A 10,728-nucleotide genomic window follows, 5' to 3' on the forward strand; every position below is an offset into this window, starting at 1 on the left:
GCGGAAAAGGCTCCGACTTTACAAAGGTGTCTTTAGATGAACGAGCTCCCGCAAAGCTGATTCCAACTCATGACAAGCCCACGTGCAGTAGAACTGTGCTCCCAGGGGGAACGATCACAAGGATCTACATATGACCTCCTCCCTGGGGGACAGACAACAGAAAAGTGGGCGAAGGGAGATGTCGGACAGGGCAAGATATGACAAGATAATAATTTATAAATTATCAAGGGCTCATAAGGGAGGGGGGGAAAATGAGGAGCTGATGCAAGGGGCTAAGGGGAGAGCAAATGTTTTGAGAATGATGAGGGCAATGAATGTACAAATGTGCCTTATACAAATGATGTGTGTATGTATGGATTGTGATAAGAGTTGTATTAGCCCCTAATAAAATGATTAAAATAAAAAAAAAGAACTGCACTCCCTAGGTTTCAGTGGCTGATTTATTTTTATTTTTTACGTAGAACACCAGGACTTCCTTTGGAGGTGCTCAGATCTTCCAGTTAGCAGCGGGGCATGTTCACCAAATGTACTTAAGTCACAGAACATAGGTTTTCTAATTATAAAACCATTTCCTTAAGTAAAAATGAAAAGAAAATGGATTTCATTTCACACCCAGGCTATAGTATTTTGCTTCCCTTCCCTTTCAATTATTTAAAAAATTAATTTCCCATGTTATTAATAGAGGTTGAATAAACTTAGTTTTAAGTGGCTGCAGTTATGGTATGTCTACTTAGTTTAAATTTCCCATTTTCAGCAGTTCACAAATTTTTTAGTCAATTTGATGCTTGGAGACATCTTTTTGCAAAAATCTTTTAGTATAGTTTTAGATTTTAGCATTAGATTTCTGATAGAATTACTGGATCTAAGTACATAAATATTTTTAAGGCTATTGAGATATATTCCCAAATTGTTTCCTGAATTCATCTGAACATTTACATCCTCACATAGCACAGGAGAATGCTTGTTTCACAGCGTCCTCAACCTTGAGAAAAAATGAAAAAGGAAAAAGATGGCACAATCATTTACTTTCACATATTAAATTTTTTTTTTTTAAATCAGGGCTTAAAAAATTTTTTTTAAAAATTCAGGACTTTTTTACAAGATTTTTTTCTAATTATAAATACAATAAATGCTAATTGTAAACAAAAAGAAAACCCCATAAAGCATGTATGCTTTTATATATTTCTATATATCTAGATACATATAAGAGGGAAAAAATTACCTGTCATCTCTCAGTCTAGACATACCTAAGGTAAGTATATTAGCACTATTTTCTTTAGTTGCTTTGTAGCATGCCTCCCAATGTGTTTTTGTGCCAACAACTGATGCATAGCTATGGTAAGGATCAAACTGGGTTCTTTTAGTAGCAGGGTGTAGCCCTGTACACTTGAGTGCAGCTCTAACAGTGGATGTGAAATCAGCTCCATCTCACTGCTCCTCCTCGTGCCTCTTCTTTCCCACCTTCTCTTGAGGATTGAATCAAGAGCTGAGGACTCCATGACAAGACCTACAATTTGCTGGCCCTTTAAATACGTGTTCAAGCTGACTTAGAGGAGAGGCTGACAGCAGGGAGGACATTGAAGGCAGCACCACTCTCTAGAACAACCCAGCGCCAGCCCCAACTATCACATCTCATTCAGCAAAATCAAAGCTTTGTCATTAGCTAGGGCCCCCTTCTTGGCACGAACGTTCCTATTCCACCACAAGCAATTCATGGAATTCCTTCCAGCCACAGAGCTAGTCTCCCTGAGATGCATCCTAACAGCCTCTTTTTTTCCCATCTCACAATGTTTCTAGTGATATTGGAGTGCTTCCTGTGGATTCATCCATCTGATGTTATCCTTTAATGTGTTTCTGTCCCCAAGTTTGGTGTCCCTGAGAATGGCACTGGCAATTTCGTCTATGCCCCCTGAAGATGTGCCTACACTGGACCTCTAAGCAGGACATTTCTAGATAGATTATATCAAATATTTACAAAAGGCATTCAACAACCTTCTTAATCTTGAATCTAATTGGGACTAGATCCTTGGAAGCAGAAGATACTAGAATAGTATGAAACATGGAAGAAGCACACCAGCCTGTGTGATCATGAGGTGTCAATAAGATCAGGTATTAAAGAACAAAAATCATATCATTGTGAATGACGGGGAGTGCGGAGTGGAGACCCAAAGCCCATCTGCAGGCAACTGGACATCCCCTTACAGAAGGGTCTCGGGGAGGAGACGAGCCAGTCAGGGTGCGATGTAGCAATGATGAAACATACAACTTTCCTCTAGTTCCTAAATGCTCCCCCCTCCCTCCCATACTATCATGACCCCAGTTCTACCTTACAAATCTGGCTAGACCAGAGGATGTACATGGATACAGATAAGAACTGGAAACACAGGGAATCCAGGACAGATAAACCCCTCAGGACCAATAATGAGAGTAGCGATACCAGGAGGGGAAGGGGAAGGTGGGGGAGAAAGGGGGAACTGATCACAATGATCTACATATAACCCACTCCCTGGGATTCGGACAACAGAAAAGTGGGTGAAGGGAGACATCGGACAGGGTAAGACATGAAAAAATAATAATAATTTATGAATTATCAAGGGTTTGTTAGGGAGGGAGGAGAAAAATGAGGAGCTGATATGAAGGGCTCAAGTAGAAAAAAATTGTTTTGAGAATGATGATGGCAACAAATGTACAAATGTGCTTGACACAATGGATGGATGGATGGATGGATGGTGATAAGAGTTGTAAGTGCCCCCAATAAAATGATTAAAAAAAAATAGCAACTAGTCATCTCATATGATTAAGGCAATAATAATTTACAGGCATACATGTCAATAAGATAAAGCTACCCGAACTAATATTGAAATTAAGGAGCTCTGAAGGGTAACCAAAAGGTTGGAGGTTCTAAGTCATTAGTGGTTCTACAGGAAGGTAGACCTGTCATTCTGTGACAGCCCAGGGAACATACAGAAGCACTCTCACTCTGCGCTATAGTGTTGCTACGAGTTGGAATCAATTCCATGACACACAACAAAACAAAACTTCAAATCGCTATCTTCAGAGTACCTTGTGTGAGTATTTTGGTATTTCTCTTCAATTATTTCAGCAGTTGAGGGGCAGTGATTTTTGAGTTTACCAATAACCCCCTGGAGTTTCTCCCAACTCCCTTCACTGTTTTCAGCTTCATCTTGAAGAGCCTATGACAACATAGGAGGACAGAGAAAACGGTCTTGGTTACATGCAGAGAAGGTAACTTCTGAACACCTGCTGCCCCACAATATAACACATTACACCTTAACCGAAGAACTGTGACGAGGAAAATTAGGGTGGGTTCCTTATTTAAAAGTACACTGTATATGATACACTAAAAACAAACAAACAAACAAAAACATCAAAATTTTAAATTGTGAAATAATAGGACCAAGGAAAAGTCTATTCACAGTGCATTTTATGCAGATAATGAATGCACAATAGGGATTTTACAAACTGAGCAGTCCGTTTGCACATTAAATGAGCACTGTAGGTGAGTTAAATGTGGAAATATGATCGTTTTACAAAGTTCCACTGATTTAGCTCAGGTGATTCATTCTGCTTATTTTGGAATTCCAAGGCATAGCTTGATGCTGCTATTAACATCCTGTTTGGTGCCTCCCTCCTCTGGTGAGCACAAAGGCAGAATTTTTCCGTGCTACGATGTCACTACTATGCTTGTTTCTGCTCTAGATGGTCGGCCAATAATGCGCTGTGCCATGCGCTGGTTCACTTACCTGGAGGTTTTGCACCTGGCACCTCAAGGCCTCCAAGGACACCACCACAGGCTTGCTGTGCTCCATGCAGTACCAGAATCGGATTGTCAACAGAGTCACTTCATCGTAGAGTTCCTCATACATCTTCCCCTCCTGTAGAACTGACTGCATGGAGGCTTTGAGCTGGTGGACCTGTAGGACAAGGAGGAACATGCTGGGAAAATCTCGGAGAAGATACGTCTGCTCTCGCAACTTGTTTCCTTCCAATGACGGTACCCCTGACAAATGGTTAAGTCCCTTATATACAGAATGTTGGAAGACCTGCCATAATTAACTGGAGGTGGGAAGGGTCGGCCTATGAATGAAGACGTTATCAGAGAAGGTTACGTTTGAAAATGGATGAATGCAAAGAGCTCTAATTTCACCCAATTGCTTCCTCACCCACAAAATGGAGACAATAAATGAAATACTAAATAAGATGGTGCCTATGAAAATGCTCTGAAAACATTAGGAACTATATTATTAACGTAACTGAGCCCTTACATCTGCTTACTACCACAGGGCAAGCACACCCTGAAGATGAACATGTTCAGCCAAAATGACAGGCAGGTGGGAAGTAGGAGGAATCGCAATAGTATCTGTCTTACTCACTAAGCTCTGGCAATCATGAAAGGAGCTGGAGTTGAAGCACTTGTTATTCAATTAAAATAGCACGATACTATCTAGAATATAGAAAGAATTTACAAATTGAAGGAAAAAGGATAAGTAGTCCTGGGTTTTAAAATGGGCAAAGGGCCTGATGAGCGATTCTGTGAAGAAGGTACACAAACGGCCAACAAGCACACTTTCATCAGGAGACCGCAGGAGTCGCTGTTGGTGTTAGAAGCTGCCAGGTTGGTTCCATCTCGGTCCTTAGCTGCTTGTGGGCATGTCACATCAAGAGAAGCACCCAACACACGTGCCACTGATTTCTTTCAATTGGTATGACTTCCTGTTTCATCCCTGTTCTGGTTTGCATCCATTCCTTTTATGGTTGAATACCATCCAATTGCAAAGCTAAGTTACAGTTTGTTGATGGACATTTGGATTGCTTCCAAATTGCTTTTTATCTTTTATGGGTGTTTGTAAAACACCCATGTACAAGTTTTTGGTACATATGGCAGCTATATAATCTCCTGTCAACTATCAGGTCATAGCCAATAGTGCCTCTGTGTGGGCATGGCCTTCTCTGGAGGATTCTGGGAACTCCTGTCTTCCTCCCTGGAGGCAGGACATTCCTGTTGACAAGCCACCCGGAGCTATGCTGATGGAGCCAGAGTCCTGGAGCTGGAGGAGCCACGTGGAGTCCCATGCCAGCACTGAGATGCTTCCACCATCACGGGCTCTACAAGGCTTTCCACCTACAGGCCCGTGATCTTCCTGCGTGTGGCATCATTGCCTGTGTTGCATGCACGAGCCTGAAGAGGAATCTATAGACCGGTCTCGGACATATGGGTAATATTGGACTTAGGGACTTGATATGGACTGGACTCAGATGTTTTCTCAATGTACAATTGCTCTTTTATATAAAGTTCTTTCTTATACACATATGAGTGTCTCTGGGTTTGCTTCTCTAGTCAACCCAGACTAATACTGTGTGTGTGTGTGTGTGTGTGTGTATATATGTCTTCCAATTTTTGGTGTATACTGAGGAGTGGGATTGTTGGGTCATATGACACGTTACATTTTTTTAATCACTGGCTGGATTTCCAAAGCACCTGCACTATTTCAGATACCCTGCGCAATGTCTGGGGCCCACATTTTCCACATTCTCATCAGCGCATGTTATTGTCCGTCTTTGTGATCAAAGTCATCCTGCTGGACTGAAGTAGGATCTCTCTGTGGTGCTGAGTTTCCTTTCCCGGGTAGCTCACGATACGGCATCTTTTCATGTGCTTCTCGGCCATCTGAATATATCTAGAGACGTGGTTATTAAAATCCTTTGTCAATTTTTAAAATGAATTTCTTGTATTAGTGAGTTGAAGGAGTTCGTTTTAGAGTGGAGACTATTGATCCCCATTGGATATATAATTTACAAATATGTTCTTCCAGTCTGTGGGTTGTCATTTCATTGTTTGGATGGTCCCCTTTTAAAAGACAATGTGTTCATCTTGATAAGTCGAATTTATCATATTTTTCTCTTGTTACTTGTGCTTTTGGTATCATAGGAAGACATCTTTGCCTAATCCAAGGCCACAAAGATTTAAACTTAAGTATTCCTCTCGGAGTTTTAGGACTCTGGTCCATTTTGAATTAATTTTTGTATATTATGTGAAAGTAGGGTCCTACTTTATGTGTGGATATTCCTTCCCCATTCCATGATCTTGGCATCTCGAGTTACCTGGATAGCAACCCCCTAGAACCTCAGAATGTAATCTTATTTGGAAAGACAGATGAGGGTTGCTACGCCTTTGGGTTTTATTTACACAGATCATTACCAAGTCCACCTGGAACAAATGGCTCCAAGTAGATGACACATTTCCCAGTGAATCTCCGATGAGGGTTCTCGGTGCTGGGAAACATGGACCTACTATAGCTGGCATTGAGAATGTTCACCCTCTGTGGAGGGGAAAGGGCCTGGTTGCGATGTGTAGAGAGGCCTTTGGTGACTCTCTCCAGGAAAGGCTAAAAGCAGACTTTAAAGTGCCTTCCGTACAAATCACCAGACATCGCACACACTTCTCCCCTCCTCGTGTCAGTGCTAGGTCTCTCTCTACCTCTGGAGTTCTATGCTGACCACATCCCATCATGTCTTACCGGGGACATGAAACAAGCCGGCCCCTTCCCTGCGGCATCCCCCAGTATCAGGGGATCTGAGCTTCTTCGGAGCTGTTCCTGATTATCTGTCCGGGAAACGACCACTGGGGTTCTGTTGGAGACCTCTGTGCCTTTGTGAACACATTAATCTAAACAGACAGACAAGTGGCTTTCCAGCCTGCTGGTGATACTGAACTGGGTAGCCTTGCTAATTATCCCCTGGCAAAAAACCAGGGTGTCTTTTGTCTTAGTATTTTTCTTGGCAACTTTTTGCTTTGAGTTAGACAGAGTCTCTGTGAGAAAACAATACCAACAGCAGCAAACAAAATACAAGAAGGCTTGCAGTGAACAGCACACCTCACATGAATTCTGCTACCTGATTGATAACACTGGTCCTCTTTTGAAATAAACCATCAATCGCGGATGCTGTATCCTCTAGCAACGGTACAGAGCCGCTCTCCAAAGTCAGATGGCTTTCTCTCAGCTCATCCAAGGATTTGGATTTCATGGCCAGTTGATTTTCTATATCCTGAAAGAGCAAGAGAAAAGGATTTTTTTATGCACACTTTTATGACTCAAAGCATGAGAGAAAAATAGTCCTCCCTTTTCAAGTAAAAATGGCACTTGGGTTCACAAATTAAAGAACATTGCGTCAGACATTTTAATCGTGGCATATTCTTAATTCTACTTTGTGTTACATGGTGTTGGATTTTAGGAGCGTCTACAACGAATTCTTGTCATCATGGTATGTCAGTAAGAACCCAGAAGCCCTGGACCTCCTCCCAGCTCTGCCCTGTACTGGCTGTGGACCGAGCACAAATCATCTCATCCCTGCACCCCACGTTCTCCCCGGGAAACTGGCGAGGACACGCCGTGCTCTGCAGAGTTCAGAACTCATGAAACCACCAACAGGAAAGTGCTCCTAAAATAATAAACCAACAAAACGGCTGGTCAAGTCGATTCTGTCTAACGGCAACCCCATGTGTTCTGGAGAGGAAGTGTGCTCCATTCGGTTTTCAATCATCGATTTTCCAAAAGTAGATCACCAGGCCTTTCTTCCAACATGCCTCTGGGTGAACTGGAACCGCCAACCTTTCAGCTAGCCCACTGTTTGGACCACCCAGGGACTTCAAAGCACCATATACAGGAAATAGAATTATTGATGGTCCAACTAGTAATAGCACCAATTGCATATATGCAGTAAAAATTGCATATAAGCAAATTCCACATATATGGTACATGTGTGTGCGTGCACACACATTTCTTCTCTTAGAGTACTAATTCACCTCAGCCTGGTTTCTGAAAAAGATGTCTTTGGGGGTTGGGGGTAGGGTGGGTGGTGGTGGAAGAAAATGTTCTAAAATTGATTGTGGTAATGATTGTACAACTCTTCTTGTTATGATAGAACTATTGAATTGTGTGACATGTGTATTAAGTGCCAATAAAACTGTTAAAAAAAAAGATGTCTTCTACAGGGAGCCCCCTCTGTAATATGATGGGGCCAGACGCCTGCAGGTCATCACCGCTCAGGGAGCAGGGAGGGCCAGTTGCCCTTCTCAGGACTGGGAGAGAAACCACTTTGGAAAAAACAGAAAAAATGAAATTCCACGTCCATTAGAGCAAATGTGCAAAACACAAACGACGGCTGGCATTCAGATATGGTGGACGCGGAATGCCTGTCCAACCTCCAGCTCGACACGTTTGGGAAGCATTTGTGATCCGGATTCTATCCGGATACACGTGTTTTGGAGGCAGAGGCTCAAATGAATGGCTCTTCCTGGCTTTGTTGTTTCTCCTTTCTTGAAGGTTGTTTTGCACAATCTTTTTTTTTTAAGATCCTCATAAGAATCATTGTGTGCTCATAAAGAAGAGCACCGGGAACCTTGTGGACACTCAGTGGCTGAGCAGATGGCTGGTTTACCCCCTGATGAGGGGGACCAGCCACTTCAAGAAGTCGTGAAATTCAGACCCAGCAAGATGACTCAATTACCACATGCTGGGGTGCTCCGGGTCACCCTTCACTGGGTTCTATTTATTGTCTTTGCCATGGGAGAAGATGACCCAGCAGACCCCGGGGCAATCTCAGCACAGTGTACGCCGCCGTGAAGCCCTCCTTGGGTTTCATTGCCCCCGTTGGTGGCAGTGTGAACGAATTGGAGGGACATGGGATTATGGCCAGGGAGAATGGTGGAGAGGCCACTGCGAGGACAGTGGGTCCTGAATTAAGGCAGGCTGGACTGGACTGACAGCGGGGGAAGGCGGGAACAGACCCGGTGATCTGCCTGCACACAGACTGCAGCCGAGAAAACCCTGGGGCAGTTCTCCCCGACCCAGCGGGTGCTGAGTCTACAGTCAGCTCAGGAGCCCCCCCAGCAGCAACCCCCAGGAGGAAGTGGAAGTCAGAGAAATGGTCCGGCACAAAACTGTCTTTCAGGAGGTTGGCATTCCTCCTCAAATAAATGGCATTTATTGCTGAGCCCCACTGGAAAAGCGGGATAAAGAGAAACGGAAGTTAGTAATAATAAGTAGAAATAAAACACGAGGGTGGCCTGGGCTACTGGGCCTCCAGTGAGCGTGGCTGGTTGTCAGAAGGGATGGTAAAAATCCCAGGTAGTTGGCAAAAGGCCACAGAGCAGATGGCTAGTGGGTAGGGGGACAAAAGAATATGTCCACTGGGGAAGATCTCCTGTGATGGGGTTTCTGTTCCATTTGACACCCAGCAATATCCTGTAACCGCCTTCTCTGACAGTGAAAGGGCGAGACCTCCAGGCAGCAGGTGGAAAGGCAGCAGCAAGTGCCCCTGCCGGAATGTGGAGAGCAGGCCTGTTCTGAACGGGAAGTGGCACCGCCATGCCAGAGCTGGAGGGCGGTTCATCTGCGTCTGGGAGAGGAGAACCTCCCCAAACCCAGGTGCCCTTGCTCAGGAGGGGGCAGGACCAGAAAGGCACAGCCAGTGTCCTCCAAGGGAGCGGTTCTCAATCTGTGGGTCACGACCCCTTTGGGGGTCGAACGACACTTTATCAGGGGTCGGCCCATTCATCACAGTAGCAAAATGACAGTGAGGAAGTAGCAACGACAATCATTTGATGGCTGGCGGTCACCACCACATGAGGAACTGAATGGAAGGGTCCCATCATGAGGAAGGTGGGGACCCACTGCTCCAAGGCCAAGTGGTCCTTTTAAAACACAACTGGGTAGAGGTAAAAACACTTTTCCTCTGAAGAAACACAGAATGAAATGGTAAAAGGAATGAGACTTCACAGCAATTTGGCAAATTCTGGGTAAAATAATAAAAGAAACACCTCACAGTAATTAGAAAGCATCTAAATAAAAATTCCCTTTAAATATTTCTTCTTCCTGTAGGAGTAATATTCAACCACTTACCAACAGCAGTACCAATGAAAATACCTTCTTGTTATATCACAAAACATGGTGTTTTGCAATTTAGAGAAACCGTGGCTAATTATCTAATTTATATAAGAATCAAAGTAATTACATGGGATTTGGAGGAGGCAGCCCTAAAATGACAGCAGTGTGGCCTCCCTCTGCCCCTCCCCTCCCCCAGTCAAACAAAACTAACAGAACACAATCTGCGCCATTGAGTCCACTCTGACTCACGGCGACTCAGGTGAGCTCTCCATTGGACTTTCTTGAGGACCATCTTTATGGAAGCAGATCTCCGGGTCTACCTTCTGTGGGGCTGATGAGTGACTTTGAACCACCAACCTTGAGGTTAGTAGCTGAGGACCAACAATTTGCCCCACCCAGGGAGCCTGCTGACAGGAGTGGCAACCATCACAGCCCAGTGGTGTGGGTGGGATGCTGCTGTGCGTCTCTTACCTGACAGTCCAGGAGGGTCTTCTGGACAGAGACCACACCTCCGGGTCTCTGCAAAGTCTTCAGTCTCTCTTCCTGAGCTTCCATCCAGTTGTTCAACATCTGGATTTTGTTCTCATTCTCAGAGATACTTTCCAAGAGTTGCTCAAAATGTTGTATCTGCAAATTATGATTAACAAATAAAATTTCCTTATTGTAGATCACGGGCTTTTAAAAATGCAAACACCATGCTATTTTTTTAAAAGGAGAATGTTGGTATTAAAGTGCCAAACATTTGAGATAATAGGTCCCAATAACTTCTGGAATAAAGCTTCACAAATCAGGAAATAGAATTAAAGCCCCTTTAAAAGAA

General features: G+C 43.8%; 1 protein-coding gene across 1 annotated transcript in view; it reads right to left on the minus strand.

Moving 5' to 3' along the window:
* LOC101660633 (nesprin-2) overlaps positions 1-3,928 on the minus strand; it is a 74,560-nt gene extending 70,632 nt beyond the window's left edge. Inside the window, exons 1-2 of the mRNA XM_045287804.1 lie at positions 3,765-3,928; positions 3,064-3,194 (exon numbers count right to left, since the gene is read on the minus strand). Coding sequence (XP_045143739.1) covers positions 3,064-3,194; positions 3,765-3,914 — 281 coding nt within the window. The 5' untranslated portion in view covers positions 3,915-3,928. The remainder of the gene's footprint in view (positions 1-3,063; positions 3,195-3,764) is intronic.
* Between the last annotated feature and the right edge of the window lie 6,800 nt (positions 3,929-10,728).

The sequence above is a fragment of the Echinops telfairi genome, unplaced genomic scaffold (assembly GCF_000313985.2).
Source record: "Echinops telfairi isolate 266 unplaced genomic scaffold, ASM31398v2 ScPeMD7_18;HRSCAF=68, whole genome shotgun sequence".
NCBI classification, from domain to species: Eukaryota; Metazoa; Chordata; class Mammalia; order Afrosoricida; family Tenrecidae; genus Echinops; species Echinops telfairi.